Source organism: Tiliqua scincoides, chromosome 8, assembly GCF_035046505.1.
Source record: "Tiliqua scincoides isolate rTilSci1 chromosome 8, rTilSci1.hap2, whole genome shotgun sequence".
Classification (NCBI taxonomy): domain Eukaryota; kingdom Metazoa; phylum Chordata; class Lepidosauria; order Squamata; family Scincidae; genus Tiliqua; species Tiliqua scincoides.
In genome coordinates, this window is record NC_089828.1 from 33,241,131 (window position 1) to 33,264,397 (window position 23,267).

The 23,267-nt window shown below is 44.3% G+C and overlaps 1 protein-coding gene across 4 annotated transcripts in view; it reads left to right on the forward strand.

Moving 5' to 3' along the window:
• The first annotated feature begins 3,181 nt into the window (after nt 1–3,181).
• The window catches only part of AP3D1 (adaptor related protein complex 3 subunit delta 1), a 53,755-nt gene continuing 33,669 nt past the window's right edge, over nt 3,182–23,267 (forward strand). For 3 of the 4 annotated variants that reach the window (XM_066635021.1, XM_066635023.1, XM_066635022.1), the window contains exons 1-4: nt 3,183–3,443; nt 19,824–19,919; nt 21,107–21,187; nt 21,902–21,982. In XM_066635021.1, coding sequence (XP_066491118.1) covers nt 3,348–3,443; nt 19,824–19,919; nt 21,107–21,187; nt 21,902–21,982 — 354 coding nt within the window. In that variant the 5' untranslated portion in view covers nt 3,183–3,347. Of the gene's footprint in view, nt 3,444–19,823; nt 19,920–21,106; nt 21,188–21,901; nt 21,983–23,267 lie in introns of all 4 variants that reach the window. The other variant, XM_066635024.1, reaches the window with a different exon arrangement.

Sequence of the window (23,267 nt, forward strand, 5' to 3'; positions counted from 1 at the left end):
CCGAAAGGCTGGAACCCATACTCACCTGGGATCCCGAAGGATGATTGATGCGTCTGTAACCTGTGCAAGGCGAGGTGAGCGGGCTGTAGTCTGCGTGGCCCCTGTTTCAGGGTCAGATGAAGCAATGACTGGGAGGTAACCTGGGACAAGCTGCTTGATATAGAAAAGAACAAGGCAGCTTGTCTACTGTACCTGACTGTTGCAGAGGGTCCCTGTTCGGTGCGCCAGATGTTGCAGTGACCCTTGGGGGAGCAACCAAGCCCCCAGGCTAGGTTGCTGAATAAGTGCAGGAAAGAATCAAGGAGCCAAGGAAGAGACGAGAGACAGACTTTTAGATTCAAAGCAGAGAGAGAGAAAAGCTGATTCTACTAGCCTCCTCCTGCGTTTTTATTGTACTTGCAACATTAACAGCTACATTCAGTTCTCAGATAAAGCCACATTAGAATCTCATACAGGGGTGAGAACAATGGGTGCTTCTTTTCTTAGAGTGCTGTATCAGCTATTGTCACACTTCAGCCTGGGAACTAGCAGCCTTGTCGGTTTGCCATTTAACAAGGGGGGTTTGCCCGCAATTGCCATCGCACCAAGGCTTTCTGTGTGCTTCTGCTTAAGCACTTGAAAATACCACAACTGGGGGCTCCCTGAGGGCTGGATTGGGTGTCCTCAAGGGCCACAAGTGGCCCCAGGGCCAGGGTTTGGGCACCCCTGCTATAGAACATCAAAGGAAGGATCATTAACATACATATTCTTTGAGAAATGGTGTTTATTCATAAACTATTGGAAAATCAAATTTCAAGATAAAGTTTTTCTTCCACATTTTTTCTTCATATATATGTACTCTTTTTTTTCTTGGTACCGTTTAAGCAATGTACTATGCATTTATATTCTTCTAATTAAAGAAAAATCAGAGTAATATTTTTTCTGTGTGATCCTAAGTATGTTTGCTCAGACCTGTAAGTATGTTTAAGAAAGCAACTTAAATAAGACATTATATTTCATTGTATCCGGTGGGCTTTCCAAACATAAAATTCTGCTGTGATTCAACAGCATAAGGGGAGAGATGAGTGGAATTGGGGCAGCATCTGCCTTGGACATACACACATAAATGCAATATATTGACAACAATTAAAATAATGCAACAGGGGTTTTTTTTCCTTCAATATGGAAACACGGTTTGCAGAAGAGTTAAATTAAAATGTCGCCTTTTATATTTCAAAGTGAAGCACTGATGTACATTATTTTGGTGTATTTTTGCAACAATTCTGTAAACTAGGCCAATATGATTATTTCCCATATTGCAAATGGAAGTTTTACGTAGAGAGTTTGTGGTAGAAGATAACCCTGTAAACCATTGTGATTATGCCCAATTTGCAGGTGGAAGCTGGGGGTTGCCTGAGTTCATTGATGAAGTTTATGGCAGAGGTCAGATTCAAATCAGGGACATGTCAATTCACCTAAGCTTGCTCTCATGCCACACAATTCTAGGCACATTCAAGCCCTAAACACACTTACTAGAGAGTACATTGAAGAAAATGGAGCTTGTTTCTGATAAGCATGTACAGTATGGGATTGTGTGGTTAGTCCCTAATCCTGTTGGGTTTCTATGAGGCTTGCTCCCAAATAAATACTCAGATTCTCAGCCCCAGCCATGCTAGTACATCAGCTATCTGGCAGGCATGAAATCAGACACATGAGTATTCATACACTCCATTCAACAAAAGATGTCACAAAGCTCCTTATGCAACCAGATAAATCTGGGGTGGGCAAACTTTTGGCTTTGGGGATCCTGGCCCTTTAACAGTTGTATAGCAGAGGGAATTTCAGCAGGTGCAGCTACTCTTCTGGCAGGTGACAAGCTGCACCTGCTGAAATTCTTCTGCACAACTGTGAAAGGTCCATTTCACCCACCCCTGAAATGAATGGAAGCTTCATGCGGGTCTCCTGCTCTTGAGATGCTGCTCAAAGGCTCAGGCTGGGCAAAATAGCAGCCCAAGCAAGGCGAAGGGTCTGTAGGGTGCCAGGCACATGGCTTCCTGGCTGCCAGCTGGCAAGGAGCTCAGAGAGGACTTGGAAGCTCCCCACTCTCTAGGGGTCGCGGTCACGTCGCTCAACATGCACAGCCACGAAGCTTGGCTCCCACTCGCACCTGCAGCCAGTGCCTGAGCACCAGTGGGGGAAAGGAGTCTTGCCACGCACATGGCCAGTGCTCGAAGCAGAAGGGACTGGGTAGTGCAGCCTCACCCAGGTCAATGCACAGAAAAGGTGCAGGCAGAGCAGGGCTATGGTCATTAATAAAAATAATAATCAATTAATAGAACTAGTGTTACGTATAATTACTAGAATAGCTATAGTTATAAATTAGAAATATATTATTATAAATATATAATTATAATTAAAAACAACAATAATGCAATTAATAATAATCAGAACAATTGCTAATTAATAGATCACAAACATTTTATAGTTAATTATCATTAATTAATATAATATATTATTTCTCATGACAGCTGCCAGTTCTTGAACTGGACTTGCATTAATTACTAGTCAGGCCCCACCTGGCTAATTGTGATTAATTAATTATTAATTGTTTAAATATTAACTATTATTAATTAATAATGAATTGCCATGTATTAATTGAATAAATTATTATTCCATTAATACTTTGTCATTCATTAATAATTGTTATTTCATAATTAATAATAGCAAATTAATGTTTAATTATTAATTCATGCTTAATTAATTGCAATAAGTAAATTAATTTGTAATAATTAATTCATAATTATTTGATTATTAACAACCAATAAATAATTAAATAACGATTAGTTGTTGAATTAAATTAAAATTAGTTTATTAATTAGTTGATGATGATGATAATTACTCTCACGAGCGGCCTGCGGGCCTCCCTTCCCGGCAAGGAGGGCGGAACCCATCCATTCCAGGGTCGAAACCCCACGACTCCCGGCCCACCTTCCTCTGGACCTCCAGTGGGGGGTCGTAACCATAGAGGTGCCGGGGTTAGAATGGCGCCCGTCCCGCCGCTACCGGCTCTATGCTCCCAACGTGCCGGTGCGTGCGTGCGTGCGTAGAGGCTTACGGCGCGCGGAAGGGGGCGTGGCCGGAGCCTTCTCAGCTGACCGGACCGCCATTTTGTCAGTCCCTCCGGCTTCCCTCCACAGAAGCGCCGGCAGAGGCGAGCAGAGGGAGCCGCGCGGCCGCCCCCCCCGGAATGTGAGGCCCCCCTGTCGTGCTCCTTCCCGCCTCACCCCTCCCTGCGAAGCGGCCGCGGCCTCCCCGCCTCTCCCCCACCCCCGGCGCAGGCCCTCCCCGCCTCCCGCCCCGGCCCCGCGATGGCGCTGAAGATGGTGAAGGGCAGCATCGACCGCATGTTCGACAAGAACCTCCAGGACCTGGTGCGGGGCATCCGCAACCACAAGGAGGACGAGGTGAGCGGGCGCCGTCTCCGTCTCCGCTGAGCATCTCGCCGTCCTTACTGGTGGCTGTTCCCAGGAACACTCTCATCGCTGCTGGTGGCGGGGCTGCTACCCATAGTAGTGGTACTACTACTACTACTACTAAGCATGATGTAGTATTGGTGGTGGGACTGCTACTACTACTAGTCTACTACTACTAGTACTACTACTAGTACTACTACTAGTAGCAGTCTCACCACCTATAGTAGTAGTATTAGTAGTAGCAACTACTAGGAGCAGTAATAGCATTATTGTGGTGCCCGTCATCAAGGTACATAATGAAGCAAGAGCACCATTATACTGTTGTGCTACTGTAGCATCCATGTAATTTGCCCCCATGTCTAAGAGCATAAGAATAGCCTACTGGGTCAGGCCAAAGGCCACCTAGTCCAGCCTCCTTCCTTTCACTGTGCCCCACAGATGCTTCAGGGAGCACACAAAACAGCAAGACACAACCTGCATCCTGGTGCCCTCCCTGCATCTGGCCTTCTGAGGCAGCCCACTTCTAAGATCAGGAGCTTGCACGTACCCATCATGACTTGTAACCTGCGATGGACTTTTCCTCCAGAAACTTGTATAATCCCCTTTTAAAGGCATCCAGGTCAGATGCCATCACCACGTCCTGTGGCAAGACGTTCCACAGATCAACCACATGCTGAGTAAAGAACTATTTTCTTTTGTCCTAATTCTCCTGACACTCAATTTTAGCAGATGTCCCCTGGTTCTGGTGTGTGAGAGGGAAAAGAGCATCTCTCTGTCCATCTCCTGCATGATTTTGTATGTCTCAATCATGTCTCCCTTCAGGTGCTTCTTTTCTAGACTGAACAGCCCCAGTGCTGTTAGCAGTACTATTGGTATTGCCATTGGTGGTGGTAGAAGTAGTACAGGTCCAGCCTATTTATACATGGATTTTTTATACGCAGATTTGATTCAACACAAATGGCCCCTGCAAATGAGAAGGAATGTGCTGATCCCTGGAGAAGGGGAAAAATGCATCCCTTTAAAATCAGTTTCAAAAACTGAACAGTCTGTTAACAATAGCCTCCTTAATGAGAGGGAGAGAGAGAGGACAGCTGGCTGATAATCCATCAGTCCTTCTCTCTCCAGGTGACCCCTCCCTTTCCCCTGAGCAAAAGTAAGAAGTTACTTTGCATTGGTGAAGGGAGGGGTTGGAGTGAAGCCTTTCTAATCACCTTGAGAGAGACTGTTGGATTGTCGTCTTAATGACTGTCTTAACATCACAAAGGTCAGCAAGGCTGCATTTAAATCACTGGAGCAAAGAAACTTTTTAAAATTGATTTGCTATAGTCCCCATGCAGGGGACACCACCAGTCAAGTCAATTTCCCAATATTGTACAGCTTGGTGGGTTTGGGACCAAGTTTATCATAGTTTCTCCAATCCATTTCTAGCGTTCTTTTTTAATGGGAAATTCAACCAGGAGGATTAGGTCCATGATAGAGTGAAATGCAACACCATTGCAGATAGTCTGCCTTCCTCCAGGGGCTGGTTGCTGGGGGAAGTGGTTAAGCAGCAAGCAGTGGTTGTCTCCATCATACAGTACTTGTATGGGATGGGGAAGTATGAAAGTTGCTTAGATGTGAAGTATTTCTGTACAGCCTTGGAGTGATGAAAGCACTTCAGGTCTTTGGTACATTGCCTAGGTCTTCATGCTCAGTTTCAAGTAAGCCTAATTCCATTTAACTGAAATAATTGCATATTCTTTGAGAGTGCTGCTGCCACCTTAATGCCCTTCTTTCCAGAGGTATCTGCATGGCCACTGTTGAATGAGATGAACCTTTTCTTTGATCCAGAAGAGCTGCTTTTATGTTACTGTATGGAGGGAGAATCTGTTAATTAGTACAAATCAGAAAAGCAAGTAGAGCTTTCTGGTTGAGAGACAGAATAACAACTTCTGTGGTCAAGCAGAGGAGGACTGTTGCCTTTATGCTCTGCCTTCCAGGAGGTATTTAGCCGACCACTGTTGAAACAGGATACTGGTCTAGATGGATCTAGCCAGCAAGTTTCTTTTTATGTTCTTATGAAAACTACCTTTCCTGTTGCATATTGTCTTTCCAAAAATACCATCACATGGTATGAAAGCTGCCTGTTTTGTGTATATCCGCTTAATGGGTATTGGGGACCTGTGGTCCTTGGATCTCCTTAAAATACTGGGTGTGGGAAATGGTAGCTAATGCTAGGTAAACTTGTAGTACAGATTGAGCATCCGTAATCAAAAATGCTCCAAATTTGGAAACTTTTTGAGCACCATCTTGACACCACAAGTGAAGAATTCCACACCTGACTTCATGTGATGGGTCACAGTCAAAAAGCAGATGAGCAACAGTTTAACAGACAGCATCTCCAAGGAGAGAAACTTCCCCAGCCCCAACATACCTTTTTCATTCACACCCAGATTCCCCCACACAAGGTTACACATGTTTGTTTCATGCGCAAAATTATTGAAAATATTCTATAAATTCACCTTAAGGCTATGAGTATAAGGTGTATATGAAAATTTTAAATGAATTCTGTGTTTAGACTTGGATCCCATTTATTCATTCATATATGTATGAAAATATATATATATATATATTCAAATATTCCAAAATCTGGGGGAAAAGAGACCTGAAATCTGAAACACTTCTGATCTCACAGTGCCCCTGAGAGTTCACCCCTGCACCCTTGTGACCATGACACAGAGTTTGGGAACTACTGGAGTAGAGCCTCTGGTACCAAAGCAGTGTTAAATGCTTTCATATTTGTTAGTTGCGGGTTCTAGCTAGCAGGTGGGATAAGTTTGACAAGAGGATTGCTACCTCATCCTTTTGAGAAGAATGTCTTTTTTTCCCTATACCCCGCCCCCATTTCTGCTGCTTGCTTTGTTAATCCAAACCAAATATTGTACTGCTTTTCAGAGTGGGAGATGTCTCTTTCCTCTTCACAAGAAGGTTTGGCATACCTTGCAGGCTGAAAGAGGAACCACTGGAAGAAAAATGGAATGGGTAGGGAAATGAGAGTTGCAAGAATCTTAGTGGAGAGGAAGTTGTCCTCAATCTTAGCTTTAAAATTAGATGAACACGTTAGTTCATCTAATGTGAACACAGTGTCGAACACTAGTGTCGAAATTAGTTAATCACATAGTCAAACAAGCCTTGCTGAGGGAGAATCAGAATGGCTTCTGTAAGGGTAAGTCTTGCCGCACAAACCTTTTAGAATTCTTTGAAAAGGTCAACAGGCATGTGGATGTGGGAGAACCAGCGGACATTATATATCTGGACTTTCAGAAGGCGTTTGACACGGTCCCTCACCAAAGGCTTCTGAAAAAACTCCACAGTCAGGGAATTAGAGGACAGGTCCTCTCCTGGATTGAGACCTGGTTGAAGAGCAGGAAACAGAGTGGGTGTCAATGGGCAATTTTCACAATGGAGAGAGGTGAAAAGCGGTGTGCCCCAAGGATCTGTCCTGGGACCGGTGCTCTTCAACCTCTTCATAAATGACCTGGAGACAGGGTTAGCAATGAGGTGGCTAAGTTTGCAGACAACACCAAACTTTTCCGAGTGGTGAAGACCAGAAGTGATTGTGAGGAGCTCCAGAAGGATCTCTGCAAACTGGCAGAATGGGCAGCAAAATGGCAGATGCGTTTCAATGTCAGTAAGTGTAACGTCATGCACATTGGGGCAAAAAATCAAAACTCCACATATAGGCTAATGGGTTCTGAGCTGTCTGTGACAGATCAGGAGAGGGATCTTGGGGTGGTGGTGGACAGGTCAATGAAAGTGTTGACCCAATGTGCGGTGGCAGTAAAGAAGGCCAATTCTATGCTTGGGATCATTAGGAAGGGTATTGAGAACAAAACGATTAATATTATAATGCCGTTGTACAAATCTATGGTAAGGCCACACCTGGAGTATTGTGTCCAGTTCTGTTCGCCACATCTTGAAAAGGGCATAGTGGAAATGGAAAAGGTGCAAAAGTGAGCGACTAAGATGATTACTGGGGTGGGGCACCTTCCTTATGAGAAAAGGCTATGGCATTTAGGACTCTTCAGCCTAGAAAAGAGACGCCTGAGGGGGGACATGATTGAGACATACAAACTTATGCATGGGAAGGATAAAGTGGATAGAGAGATGCTCTTTACACTCTCACATAACACCAGAACCAGGGGACATCCACTAAAATTGAGTGTTGGAAGAGTCAGAACAGACAAAAGAAAATATTTCTTTACTCAGCATGTGGTTGGTCTGTGGAACTCCTTGCCACAGGATGTGGTGATGGCGTCTGGCCTGGATGCCTTTAAAAGGGGATTGAACAAGTTTTTGGAGGAAAAATCCATTACATGTTACAAGCCATGATGTGTATTTGCAACCTCCTGAGTTTAGAAATGGGCTATGTCAGATGCAAGGGAGGGCACCAGGTTGCAGGTCTCTTGTTATCAGGTGTGCTCCCTGGGGCGTTTGGTGGGGTCACTGTGAGATACAGGAAGCTGGACTAGATGGGCCTATGGCCTGGGGGATGTTCTTACGTTCTTAAAATTGTAGTGAAATCATGTTCTCTGGGACATAGCTGCAAGGAAAGATTGTTTTGTGTTGCAAAGCTTAAATTTGAAACCGCCTGTTTTTATTCTTGAAGCCCACATGTGTTGGTTAATTTGAAATTATAAGCTTGTCAGTGCTTGATATAATCTGTTGTATGATTAACCAGCTGAATTGAGAGAACCGTGGAGAGCCAAGTAATTAGCTGACAAAATAGTGAGCTTGCCCCGGAAGAGTGTACTGTATTGTTTGATCAAAGTGTAGTTTGGTTATGTATGGGCCTATCTGGAAAGCCTGCTATGAGAGAGCTGTTCCAGATAGTTGTTCTTCCTTGAGATAGCTTTGTGTAGCTGTCCTTGAAGCGTTTGTGATGTGATGATTTAAAATTTTCATTGTACGGAAGCACAAAGATAACATGGCTACACCAAATGTTTTATTGGGACACTGGTGCTGACTGCCTTTTTAATATAGTATACACATTGTGCTTTTTTGACTGTCCTTGGCTTGCAGGAGCAGGCGTCATTGTTTGCTCTGTACCAGTGATTCTCACACGTTTAGCCACTTTTTAGAGTGAGAATCTGTCAGGACCCACCGGAAGTGTTGTCATGACCAGAAGTGGCATCATCAAGCAGGAAAATTTTTAACAATCCTAGGCTGCAATCCTACCCACACTTACCGAGGAGTAAGTCTCAATGACTACTTATTACTCATTACTCAGAGTCCTACTCGTGAGTAAGAGCCCAAGGGTCAGGCATTTAAATCAAAGTTGAAAGTTAGCTGCACCTAAGGTAGCACCTAATCGAAGGAAGGGAGGAGAATAAAGTGGAAAGCAGGTTTTTCTACTTGTTTAAATTAAACCTATACTTAACCCAGGTTAAACCTAATCTAAGTTAGAACATAACCTAAACAGTTCAGTAAATTGGGACACAGGACACAGGATCTAGAGAGCAATAAATAATTAAACAAACCCAAATAAAAACTAGCTTGAGGTTACAAAAACAGTCCAGCCTAAGAGAACAGAACTAGGAGGGAAAGAACCTAGTAAGGTGCAATTCCCAACCCATTAAGAGCCCCATTAGGCTAATCCAAGCAGTCCATTCAGGAGCCTGCAGAGTAGGTTACGCCCATCAGCAGCTGTTTGCCTTCCTGAGCTTTTGTAAACTCACCTGGGAAGGCCAGCCCCATTTCAATCAGGGAGGGAGGAGGAGCCAGCCAGGAGTATAAAGCTAGGCCGGCCATCATGTGAGGCTCTCTGCAGACGCGTGTGGCCTCTGGGAACCAAGTGCCTCGGGAACTAAGTGCCAGGTAAGGCACGAGAGTTTAGCATCTGGGCGAGTTCAGCAGCAGGGCAAGGAGGCCAGGGCCCCATACACTGCACATCCTCTTCCCTCGAGAAGAGGGCTGCTATACAGTGTAGGGTTTATAAAAGGACCCCTAAATAAAACAACAACAACAAAAAAGCTATGCAGTCAGACAGCCAGCAGCAGGGTGGGGGCTATCCAGTGTTCTGCATCCAGTGCCACATGTATGATTATATGCCTCTGGGGCATAAATCATAGGTGTGTCCTCAGTGCAAGGAACTCCAGGGTCTCGGGGAACGTGTCCGCTCCCTTGAAGCCTTGGTGGCCGACCTGGAGAAGCGCAGGCAGGCAGAGGAGGACTGTGGGGAGACTTCTGGGGACGATCAGGCTTTGTCCCAACCTCAGGCGTGCAGCTCCTTGGCTGCCCGGGTGGGAAGTCTCGGGACTGGAGGACGTCATCCTGGAGAGGAGGGAAACAATCCCCTAGGGGGGACCCCTTCTCCAGGGGATGGGCCCGTATCCGAGCGCACTCGGGATACTCCTCGGCGGGAGGGGGGTCGGGGGCTTCTTGTAGTGGGGGATTCAATTATTAGAAACATAGAGAGGGGGGTTTGCGACGGATGTGAGGACCGCATGGTGACTTGCCTGCCTGGTGCGAAGGTTGCAGACATCACTTCTTGTCTAGACAGGCTAGTAGACAGTGCTGGGGGAGAGGTAGCAGCTGTGGTGCATGTCGGCACCAACGACGTGGGCAAGTGTAGCTGGGAGGTCCTGGAGGCCAAATTTAGGCTTTTAGGCAGGAAGCTGAAAGCCAGGACCTCAAAGGTAGCGTTCTCTGAAGTGCTACCTGTTCCACACGCAGGGCCAGCTAGGCAGGCGGAGATCAGGGGTCTCAATGCGTGGATGAGACAGTGGTGTAGGGAGGAGGGGTTTAGATTCGTTAGGCACTGGGGAACTTTTTGGGACAAGCGGGGCCTGTACAAGAGGGGCGGGCTCCACTTGAACCAGAATGGAACCAGACTGCTGGCGCATAACATTAAAAAGGTGGCAGAGCAGCTTTTAAACTGATTCCTGGGGGAAGGCCGACAGTAGCTGAGGGGCATCCGGTTCGGGACTCCTCATCCCTATGGGATGAGGATGGGGAGGTTAGAGAACAACAAGACAAAGGCAGAGTAGGAGAAGAAATTGGGAAAGGTAGCGTGATGGGATGTGATAGACGGTTTGGCACAATGAGAGGATGCGGGGACAAAGGAGCGAATAAGCAGCCCATCCTAGGGTATTCCGTGTACAAGTGCTTTTATGCGAATGCCCGAAGACTACGAGCAAACCGGATTTCTTGACGTCCTAAATGACTGTGGCTTAGAGCAGCTAGTCACGGAGCCCACCAGAGGACTGGTGACTCTGGATTTAATATTGTGCGGTATGCAGGACCTGGTTAGAGATGTAAACGTTACTGAGCCATTGGGGAACAGTGATCATGCTGCGATCCGTTTTGACGTGCACGTTGGGGGAAGAATACCAGGCAAATCTCTAACAAAAACCCTTGACTTCCGACGGGCGGACTTCCCTCAAATGAGGAGGCTGGTTAGAAGGAGGTTGAAAGGGAGGGTAAAAAGAGTCCAATCTCTCCAGAGTGCATGGAGGCTGCTTAAAACAACAGTAATAGAGGCCCAGCAGAGGTGTATACTGCAAAGAAAGAAGGGTTCCACTAAATCCAGGAGGGTGCCCGCATGGCTAACCAGCCAAGTTAGAGAGGCTGTGAAGGGCAAGGAAACTTCCTTCCGTAAATGGAAGTCTTGCCCTAATGAGGAGAATAAAAAGGAACATAAACTGTGGCAAAAGAAATGTAAGAAGGTGATATGGGAGGTCAAGCGAGACTATGAGGAACGCATGGCCAGCAACATTAAGGGGAATAATAAAAGCTTCTTCAAATATGTTAGAAGCAGGAAACCCGCCAGAGAAGCGGTTGGCCCTCTGGATGGTGAGGGAGGGAAAGGGGAGATAAAAGGAGACTTAGAGATGGCAGAGAAATTAAATGAGTTCTTTGCATCTGTCTTCACGGCAGAAGACCTCGGGCAGATACCGCTGCCCGAACGGCCCCTCCTGACCGAGGAGTTAAGTCAGAGAGAAGTTAAAAGAGAAGATGTTTCAGACCTCATTGATAAATTAAAGATCAATAAGTCACCGGGCCCTGATGGCATCCACCCAAGAGTTATTAAGGAATTGAAGAATGAAGTTGCAGATCTCTTGACTAAGGTATGCAACTTGTCCCTCAAAACGGCCATGGTGCCAGAAGATTGGAAGATAGCAAATGTCACGCCTATTTTTAAAAAGGGAAAGGGGGGGACCCGGGAAACTATAGGCCGGTCAGCCTAACATCCATACCGGGTAAGATGGTGGAATGCCTCATCAAAGATAGGATCTCAAAACACATAGACGAACAGGCCTTGCTGAGGGAAAGTCAGCATGGCTTCTGTAAGGGTAGGTCTTGCCTCACGAACCTTATAGAATTCTTTGAAAAGGTCAACAGGCATGTGGATGCGGGAGAACCCGTGGACATTATATATCTGGACTTTCAGAAGGCGTTTGACTCGGTCCCTCACCAAAGGCTACTGAAAAAACTCCACAGTCAGGGAATTAGAGGACAGGTCCTCTCATGGATTGAGAACTGGTTGGAGGCCAGGAAGCAGAGAGTGGGTGTCAATGGGCAATTTTCACAATGGAGAGAGGCGAAAAGCGGTGTGCCCCAAGGATCTGTCCTGGGACCGGTGCTTTTCAACCTCTTCATAAATGACCTGGAGACAGGGTTGAGCAGTGAAGTGGCTAAGTTTGCAGACGACACCAAACTTTTCCGAGTGGTGAAGACCAGAAGTGATTGTGAGGAGCTCCAGAAGGATCTCTCCAGACTGGCAGAATGGGCAGCAAAATGGCAGATGCGCTTCAATGTCAGTAAGTGTAAAGTCATGCACATTGGGGCAAAAAATCAAAACTTTAGATATAGGCTGATGGGTTCTGAGCTGTCTGTGACAGATCAGGAGAGGGATCTTGGGGTGGTGGTGGACAGGTCGATGAAAGTGTCAACCCAATGTGCGACGGCAGTGAAGAAGGCCAATTCTATGCTTGGGATCATTAGGAAGGGTATTGAGAACAAAATGGCTAGTATTATAATGCCGTTGTACAAATCGATGGTAAGGCCACACCTGGAGTATTGTGTCCAATTCTGGTCGCCGCATCTCAAAAAAGACATAGTGGAAATGGAAAAGGTGCAAAAGAGAGCGACTAAGATGATTACGGGGCTGGGGCACCTTGCTTATGAGGAAAGGCTACGGCGTTTGGGCCTCTTCAGCCTAGAAAAGAGACGCCTGAGGGGGGACATGATTGAGACATACAAAATTATGCAGGGGATGGACAGAGTGGATAGGGAGATGCTCTTTACACTCTCACATAATACCAGAACCAGGGGACATCCACTAAAATTGAGTGTTGGGCGGGTTAGGACAGACAAAAGAAAATATTTCTTTACTCAGCGTGTGGTCGGTCTGTGGAACTCCTTGCCACAGGATGTGGTGCTGGCGTCTACCCTAGACGCCTTTAAAAGGGGATTGGACAAGTTTCTGGAGGAAAAATCCATTACGGGGTACAAGCCATGGTGTGTATGCGCAACCTCCTGATTTTAGAAATGGGTTATGTCAGAATGCCAGATGCAAGGGAGGGCACCAGGATGAGGTCTCTTGTTATCTGGTGTGCTCCCTGGGGCATTTGGTGGGCCGCTGTGAGATACAGGAAGCTGGACTAGATGGGCCTATGGTCTGATCCATTGGGGCTGTTCTTACGTTCTTGTGACTATCATTGTTAAGAATAACATGTTAAAAGTACAGGTCTGTAGCATTTCCCCAAATACAGTCACATACCATGGTAGCATCAAGTGTAATATATTAAAAATAAAATATTGAAATGGAGTCCCACCTGAAATTAGCTCATGACCCACCTAGTGGGTCCCGACCCTCAGTTTGAGAAACACTGCTCTATGCTATTACTGGTGTTCCCCATTAAAAGGGCATGTGTTCAATGGCCACAGAAGGAAGAATCTGTGCTATATATATTTCAGATCTTGTATTTTTAGCCTGTATAATATAAATATATGCATGTTGGTAAATCATTCATTTGGTTGTCTGTGAGGAGTAAGAATGATCTACAGGCAATCAAGAAGGAAAAACTTTGCCATTTTGTTTTTGTGGGGGGGGCGGGGCGGGCAGGCATTAAACCTGTTAAAAATGTGGGTTCAGGTCCCTTGGTGTATTTCAGTTCCTTAGGTAGGGTCTGATTTAGTCACTAATTTAGACTGTGCTTCAGATGCTTTGAATTGGGAAGAGCTGTGGCTCCATGGCAGAGTACTGTACCTGCTTTGCATACAAGATCCTGGCTTCAGTTTTTGGTGTCTTTAGGTAGATTTGGGAAAGACCACAGTCTGAAACCTTATTGCTGTTCAGTGCAGTTATTACCAGACTAGATGGTTTGATTCTGCATAAACCAGCTTTATATGATCTTATCATACATTTCAAGCCTGTTGTCTCATTTGAGTTATAGGAAAGTGTCTGGGGAAGGAGGTACACACATAAGGAGCTGTGTCATCCTGCCAGATAGTTGTGAAGGAGGAAGAATATTGCTGCCAGGAAATCCACTGGAGTGATCAAGGTGGCTGATTAAGAAGCATTTTGTGATTCCAGATATATTGTGCTGCTGCTGGTGCCATGCTTCTGTATGCTCCTGCTCAGGAAATTAGTCACACTTTTTTGTTTACTAACTGAAGGAGTGATGGGGATGGGGTGCAGATTTCAAGGCTGCAACCTTGGTGAACTTTACCTGCTGATTATCTGTTTTAGATTAGTTTGAGGAGTAGATTACTCTTGGAGTTTGAGGACCACAGTAAGTTATTGCGTGGGAGCGCAGAAAGCAGTGGGGGTGGGGGGGAGGCGGCGACATGATCCCCAGGATCATGTCACTAGGGGGCTGTAGGGACTGGCATTTGCTTACCAGTCCCTGCAGCAGCCTCCCAGGGGTGTGGGAAGCCCTGCACAACCGTCCGCAGGGCTCCCCAGCCTTCAGTAAGTTGAAGCGGAGCTATCACGCCCCGACTCTGAAAAACCGGAAGTGGAGCACGGTAAGCTTAAAGGGTCAGAGGCCAGGACCCTCAGGCTGGGGTGTCACAATGTTGCAGGGTAGAAAGAAGGGAACTCAAGAAATCTCAGCACTCAGGAGTGAATGTTTTCAGGCTTTATTTCATTGCAAGCGATGGGCATCTCAAGGGACTCATGTCCAAAGCATTGAGAGCAATCTCTCAATATTAACTGGACCCTTTATACCATTCTGGGTCCTTTTGTTTGAAAATCTGAACTTCTCATTGGCTGAAGTTTGACATCATAGATGGGTCAAACTCCTAATAGGCTGTAGATAACCTTAGAGACACCTGATAGGTGAGTTTCAAGTTCTAGGTTTCCAAAAAAGGTGAAATTAAACACATTGAATTACAAAGTTTTCAAAAGCCAGCAGGTAGTGCTATAATATTTTATCCAGTATTGACCCTTATTCACATTTATCATTCCAATTAGAAATTAATTGACAAGTCCTCTCACTAGCCTCATTAAAAGAGAACACAAAAACACTTAAACACAGGTATGAAGACCTCATCTTTGGCAGAACTTCAGACTCACATCTTGCCATTCATCCCCTTCAGACTCATCCTAATTAGGATGGCCTTGTTTGAGCGACCTATCTTATTTCTTCTGCGTTCCTTTCCCTTGTGTTAATCCAAACATTGAACACCTGTGAAACCTCTCTGCAAAACTAAAAGCTTCTTGTCTTCTCTTAATACCTTCCTAAAACCAAGCAACCTTTTTGGTTCCTTAAGAACTACTTCTATGGCTATATATATATATATATATATATATATATATATATATATATATATAGACATAGTAATGTCCTTGGCAAGACGTGTGTTTCTGCCAAGTTGAGGCCTATCTCTTTGTTGCCTAGCTTCTTTATCTCTCTACATTCCAAGGTGTTTACGCCTAAGCAGCTCTGTGAGAACAACAATTTTGCTTTTAAATGAAGTCAAACAGCTTTTACTGTTCTGTGTGTTTCTATGCTTTTGCAATGTGGCTTTTAAGCTTTTACCCAAATGCTATGTCACCCAGGTTGCTGTCACCTTCCGTCATATAACGCAGCCTTTGAGGCCCCATGCAGCTTCTGTGAAACTAACAATCAGCTACCAAAATGATTCTTTCAGGCAGCTTTTCTGTTACAATCGTATGTGTTGCTCCAGTGGCCTTTACGTGTGGGTTACAATCTGGGGTCAACGTGCCTCAACAACACCCTAGTTTGAGAAGCCCTGGATTATCCAATAGAAACCCTCTGTAGGGGGCTTGCAAACAAGGATTTGATAAGTGTCTTAACAGCTCTTGCCCTGGAAAAATGTGTGTTGGTCTTGGACAGCTCCCTGCAATTGCACCATAGAAAATGTCACAGTAAAATGCAACTTGGATTTCTGTTAAATTCACTTTTGGTCATGGGTCCCTATGGGCAAAGAGGTCTCAGTCTGTCCCAGCTGAAAAGGGCTGTAATACTGGGGAGGAGCTATAGTCCAGTGGTAAAGTACAGTTTTTGCATCTCAAGGTCTTGTGTTCAGTCTCCAGAAGCTTCACCTAACAGTCTCTGAAAGCAGGCCTGGGAGACCTGAGAGAGCTGCTGCTGGTCAGTGTAGATGAGGAGTGGCAAACACATTTCATAGAGTGGGCCAAATAGCACTATGATGCCTACTGAGGGCCAGAAGTGATTTCTGCCTGTTGCATATATGCAACAGGGATCAAGTATTTACACCGGTGGGCTCGGCAGAAATGGGCTAACATCATACCTGTTCTGAAATCATACACATCCACCCACCCTCCTGCAGACCAAATGTGTTTTGAACTGTAAAGACACACTCAACCTCTCCAGAGATGTTGCTCTGTTACTGATTTAGACTTTTTAATATAGCGTGTGAAAAATGGCACCTGACTTTCAGTGGCTTCGCACAGCAGTACGAAGGTGTGGAATTTTTATTTGCAAGAGAAGCTGAAATCCTGTGAAGGAAAAGAAGGAACAGCAGAACAAAGCAAAGCTATTGGTAGGATGCTGAAGCTCAGGCTGTGTTCATTTCTTCTCATTTTTCATTTGTACTATAGTATAATTTTTTGTGAAGTCTTTTTCAAGATGCTTTTTTGAAATTGAAATCCAAAGCCCCTTGCCTGGAAGAGGGGTCCTTGCGCAATTGTTGAGAATCATTGAAAAGTTTTTTTTATCAGGTGTGATTGTAAATATCCTCAAGTGATATCTGCCTTTGAGGTGCCAGATGTGCAGGCTACAGGGCTAACTCAGATATTGTGTTAGTGACAATTTCTCAAAACTGAAGAGCTCCATTCTATAGTTACCCTGCTATTGCTCTCCCTTAACCTGCTTTTGCTCTCATGCCCCAAATGTTGTTCTATCATTTGCTTTTTTGGATTGGGGCACTAATCCAAACACTGGCAGTGGGAGAGAAGTAGAACAAAGCATCTGACATATCCTTCCTCAACCAAACACAAGGGTGCAAAGTACCAGTTAGTTACAAACTACCTTCTTCCCAGATTTAGTTAGGATGATGAAGTGAGGATGTAGTCCTACCTCCCCCAGTGCAATGTTGGGTTAGTTGAGTGTTTCCTATTAGGAGCATTCTGTCTACCCAGAATGCTAGCTGTCTAGCTGGTGGGGCACAAAGACTCATGTGCTGCAGGGCATTAGCCATGCTTGGTATTTCACATCCCACATTCTAAGTGAAGTGCAAATGTCAGGGGACCACTCTTGCATTTTGAGAGGCATTGCATAAAGGTTCAAGTCTGTATGTTTGAGGAAACTCATAGGTAAGGGTAGAACACATGCTATGTATGCAGGAGGTTCTAGGTTTAATTTCTGACATCTCCAGTTACAAGATCTTGCATAACAGGACTGTAAAGATATCTCTTTGCCTGAGACCCTAGAATGTGCTTCTAATCAGAGTCAACAGTATTGGACTGAATGAACCAATGGTTGATTCGGGATAAGAGTTTTGCATATTATATTTGTATGCATATTTTAATACCTACACTGAATTTCTGTATATTCATCTTCTGTTACTCAGACTAATCCTTTCTCTTCTTTGAAATTTGGATTGGAAGCTTTTCAGGGCAAGGACCTGTCTGCTATGTTGCTCTGTAAAATATCATGGCATTATATAAATGTCACCAGGTGATCATTTTTCTCCACTTGTGCAGAATACATACAGCTGTGGTGATGTAGGCGCAAATGACAGTTCGAGGACATAACTGAACTTGAAACTTGTTGTCCATATTAGCAATGAGTGGTGGTTGCAAAGTTTTCTCATTTAGAAGCTTGCTGTGATTGAATTCAGTCACACGCAGTTTTGCCTGTCCTGGTTGTTGTAGCCTTAGAAATGACATCCCACAACAAAGAGGGCTGTGGCTTTGTCTGCATGCACAGTAGTAGCTGAGATCTGGCAAAGGATGCAAGCCCATGACATCTGTTCTCTCTTGCTGTAACATGGCTATAAAATATTTAGCAGAAGGTACAATGTGCTAAGAGATCCATTGCACACTGTGATGGGAATCTTTCCGTATCCCCTGCTTTGGTCAGAATTGTAAAATGGAAAACATTTGCAAGCAGATACTCTGCTTCTGAAATTTCTCAACAATTAATGAATTTGGATTTTTCTTCAACAGTACAGAAAAAACCATATGCTGACAGTTGCTGCTGAGATTAAAATGTTGCTGCACCTCTTTTCTGTTCCCTGAAGCATTGAAAGAAAAGCAGCAGCTATCCTGTATATGCTTGCTTTGAGTAATGGAAGGAGTTGCTTCAGGAAAATGCAACTCCACCCAACTAATTCGATTCTGGAGGACCAAAGCAGTTAAAATTCCAGACATATCTCTACTATCGCTTTCAAGTGTTCTAGGAAAAAAATCTATTCATGTTACCTTCCTGGAAACACACACACCTGGAAACACACACACAAATGGTCAGTAATGTCCTCTTAACAATCCTGCAAATTTGGTTTGTAGTTAACTGGAGTTTCTGCCTGGTCCACCAGACTGCGTTGGCTTTTCCAGTTTGAAAAGTAATATGGTGATCAGCTGTCAACATCCTTTGATATCTGAAGATTTGATTCAAATATTGTACTTTTCACGTTTTGTGGAGTGACTGCTGTTTTGTACATTAAGTCGATAAATCAGCAAATTTCAAACTGTGTTCAGTGAGAAATTTTAAAGACTTCTGTGTAGCAAAACACTTGCCCACAGAAGAAGTCCCTTGTTTTATCTCTTCATGAGTCACTACTCAGGTTGTTCCGCATTCTAATCTTCCTATGCTGAGGGTAGGTAATTCTTATGCATGTGTACATAAAACTTGGCTAAATCATTCAGTACAAAGGCACAGAAGAATTTCCCAGCTGTGAAAGAGGCATTGACAATCTGAAAGTAGACTCTTTAGGGTATGAGTCGGGTGGCTGTGAGAAATTTGAAAGATACTGATGTAAGGAATACATACTTCTACTTGTAACTACTTGAAGATGGTGGATATTGTTGCTGTGGAACACTATTTATTGGTCTCAATCTGCACTTTTTTATAAATAGTTTTGTGTGCCCCCGTGATATGGTGAAATCTCATGACTGGAAGCATGTGTGTTGCTTTATTGCTTCCTGAGAGGCTGATGACCAGCTGAGAAATCCCAGTGAAAGGGAGGAGAATCTAAAAGCAGCTGCCAGAGTAGTATAAATCACAGGCTAAAGCAAGATAACTGTACAGTGAAGGCCGCACAAGTAAAACCGGTTTGAACTATCAGACCATTCACCTGGTTTGGTATTGTCTATACCAGGGGTTCCCAAAGTTTGAGAGACGGCTCCCCAGGGAGCTGTTGAAAAACCAGCTTGGGGAACCATGGAATCCTCACAAAAAACCCTTCGTCCTATACAGTGTATAGGATTGTACCCCTAAAGGAGAGCTTTGGCCAGTGGCCCAGCAGATCAAGGGAGGTGCCCTTCAAAAAAGTTTGGGAACCACTGGTCATACTGATTGGCAGTGCTTCTCTAGATTCTCTGAGACCTTTCTGAGCCCTACTAACAGAGCTTCTGAACTCGAGAATTCCTTGTGTGCCCTGTCATTAACTGGCATTGTGGGTGCAAGAGCAAAGTATACCTTCCAAAAATGAAATCCTGTTGGGAGCTACCCTGGAAAAAATGAATCCCAGTTTCCCTGCTTTCAGATGTTTGGCAAACTCCTTCTAGACCAGTATTTTTCTATGACTCAAGACAATTCTGCTGTTTTATTGTAGTGTTTGTAATTTTAGTCTTGTAAATATTCCTAATAACAGTAATAAATGACCTTGAACCCCTTGACAGAAAGGCAGCATATAACACAGTACATTTGCCAATGTCTATATCTTTCTCTCCAGGCCAAGTACATCTCTCAGTGTATTGATGAGATCAAGCAAGAGCTGAAGCAGGATAACATTGCAGTGAAAGCAAATGCTGTATGCAAGCTTACCTATGTAAGTATCTGCCTTATTAAAGTGTAAGGTTATCATGCCTTTATCTTGTTGCACTAGCAGGTAACTTACCTGTTCCTCTGGAGTATTCAGGAAAACCACAGCTAGAGATGGGATGCCCATGTATGCACTCCCATCTGGAGCTCGGGGGTTCAGCAGCTATGTTCTTTCTTCTGTGTTGTAACTCAGGACGAACAGTTTCCCCAGGCAGTCATCCATTCAGGCTCTGACCAGACCTAGATCTGCTTAGCTTCAGCAAGATGACTGTATCATTTGTATTCAGACGTGGGAAGAAGAATCGTGGTGGCTTCAGCTTGTTACGGAAAGAGCATGCCTGCCAAGCTGCTCTCTTCTTCAGGAGTCTCACTATCCTTCCCCTCTCTTGTAGATGGTTGCCTTAGAGCAGGGGTCTCCAAACTTTTTGGTATGAGGGCCACATTGTGTTTTTTACTCATTTTCGTGGGCCAAAAAATTCAGTTTTGTAATTGAATGAATGAAATTTAAATGAATGAATATTTTACTTAACAGCTTTTTTGTAATCAGTATGATATGATTCAGAGCAAAAGAGAAATTACAAAGACAAATGATATCTAATGGATAAAAATATCAAACATTAGCAAATGCTCTGACAAAAAAACCAAGGTCCTGCTGGCTAGGTATCTTGTGGTTGACTAGATGTGGGCCCTGGGCCATAGTTAGGAGACCCCTGCCTTAGACAGACTGGAAAATTAAAAACTGGATCCCATGATTGGGGAGGGGGAAGGGAAGGTCAGAGGCAAGTTTTGGATATGAGAAGCTTGCAAACAGTCGAGTCTTCAACAGGACAGCCTGTTCTACAATCTTACCACATCAGGTACAGTATGGTGTGGTTTGAGTGCTGTACTCTGTTTGAGGAAATCTAGGTTAAAATGGCCCTCCCAGCTATGAAGCTCAGTGCATGACTTTGGACTAGTCATTCTTGTGCTCCCTCAGCCTACCCTATATATGCTGAGAATTGATTTGGTGGCGTGGGCTGAAGTGCCCAAACTTGGAAAAAGGAAGAGATTTAAATGTAGAGAATAATTTATAAGTATCAAGGCAGGATGATGAGGGGTTTTGCTAATAAAGTAGGAAGAAGAATGTCTCAAGCTTGCCTTAGCCTCTGCTGTATTGCGATTTACCCCATGGCTCTTGTTCTCCCACCCCATCAGTTACAGATGCTGGGCTATGACATCAGCTGGGCAGCTTTCAACATCATTGAAGTCATGAGTGCTTCGAAGTTTACCTTCAAAGTAAGCTTTCTTATGTGAAACTGTGGTTAATAGATGTAAAACATTCCTGTTGTCATTATGTGCTGTTTGCTTTTGAGAGTTTTGTGTCTCTGTTAGAGACTTATAGCCCTTTCCCTATGTAAGGCCGTTGTTCCCAGGCTTCCTTAGGGTTGGTGAAGTCAGAAAGAGGGTTGCTTGCATCCAACTTTAAACAAAAAAAAGCAAATAAAATTCTGCACCCACTGGTCAAAGACTTTTGGCAAGAAAAGTTGAATTCTACAACCTATATTAGTTTTGCATATTAAGCAAATATGCATACTTATTTTATATAATCAAAATTAAAGGGGGGAGCCAGGAACAGTGAAGCCCCTCAACCTCTGTAGATCTTATTCAGCCATTTCTCTGGCTTTCTGAGATTGTGCAGGCAATGCCTGCAAATACCCTTTTAGTATATTTTCTTAGCCACAAGGGTTAGAAACATGACAAACAATGTAAGCAGATATTGTCAAAGCTGGATTCTGCATTCAAGACTTCGTTCTGTGCTTTTTCTGCATTCCTGTGGAATCACAGTTTACTAACTGTTGTATCATGATAGAAATTCCAATAGCACCAATCACCAGTTTACGCAAGTGCAGCAAAATTACTAGGCTATTACCAGCATCTCAGTTTTTTCTAAAGTGAATGCAACAGGCATGCAGTCTTTTAATAGCGACTCCCTGTTTCTCAACTGCACAGCGGATTGGGTACTTGGCTGCCTCACAGTGTTTTCATGAAGGAACAGATGTAATCATGTTGACTACCAATCAGATCCGAAAGGTGAGTGCCTCCCTTTATCTGTGAGATGTCCCTACTATTCCTTTTTTCCCTTTATTTCATCTGTACTTCTCCCCCTTATGCTGCCTTATGTATGGGGTTCTCGCCATCTTTTTTTTAAACCCTCACATTTTGTCTTACTGGTTGTATGGGTGGAAAGGGGGGAAGGAAACTTTATTGCAACTTCTAATCAATTGATCAGTTAGGTGCTTAGGGTGCAGTCCTAACCCCTTACATCAGTGCTTTCCAGCACTGACATAAGGGCAATGCAGCTCTGAGGTAAGGGAACAAACATTCCCTTACTTTGAGGAGGCCTCCGTGAGTGACACCCAACTGCAGGATGCAGCACATGTCCCATTGGCACCACTATGCCAGTACTGGAAAGCACTGACATAAGGGGTTAGGATTGCGTCCTTAGATGCTTTTAAACATTGCTTAATGTTGGAGGAAATTAAAAATAGTTTCCTCTTTGGGGGGGAAGCAGAGTAGCTTAAGCAGCAGACCCCCCCCCCCTTTGGGTATCACCTCAGGAAACCTCCCTCACCTGGCTGACTGCTATTCAGTAAAAAGACAAAGAGGCAATGGTTTGTTAAAGTTGCAAAAAATAAGTTACTTACTTACAGTTCCATTAAGTGTACAGTTACAGTATCTGGTTAGGATCAGAGGTTCAGCTAACACTTAGAGATAGCAAGGCCCTGGAGCTGCCTTGCCTTGCATGCCTTGTGCTCAAGATGGCATGGGCATCAGAGCCCTGGTGTGCCTATCTTAACAGGTCGGTGATCAGAGGACAAGAGGAAGTGCTCAGAGGAGAAGGGAAGGATAAAGGGATAGGGCCACACCCCACAAGGATCACAGAGAGAACAGGTAGAAAGGTCAGAGTCACTGGGCCATAGCTTGACCCCTTCTGGACAGCATCCTGCCCCCTCTGGACAGCAGACGGAGTTGCATCAACTCCAACACTTAAAAGATATCCTTATTGATTGCGCAATACATTGAGGCCTTTATTTTAATATATATCTATCTAAAACAGCAGTTGACAGGCACCATCTTAGACATAGCAGTCCCCTTTCCCCTTTATATGAAGGAACGCCTCTTCTATGATGGTGCATGCATAACAGTAGCTGCCATCTTGGAGGCATTCCGTTCTGTGCGTGAGATGGGGGCTTGCTGCTTTTTAAGATGGCATCTGAACTGACTCATGTATGCATTGTCCAAAAGTAAAAAGAAGTCCTTTAGCCATTTGCAAACTTGTGTAAATGTAATTCATATGCTCAATTGATTAATCAAA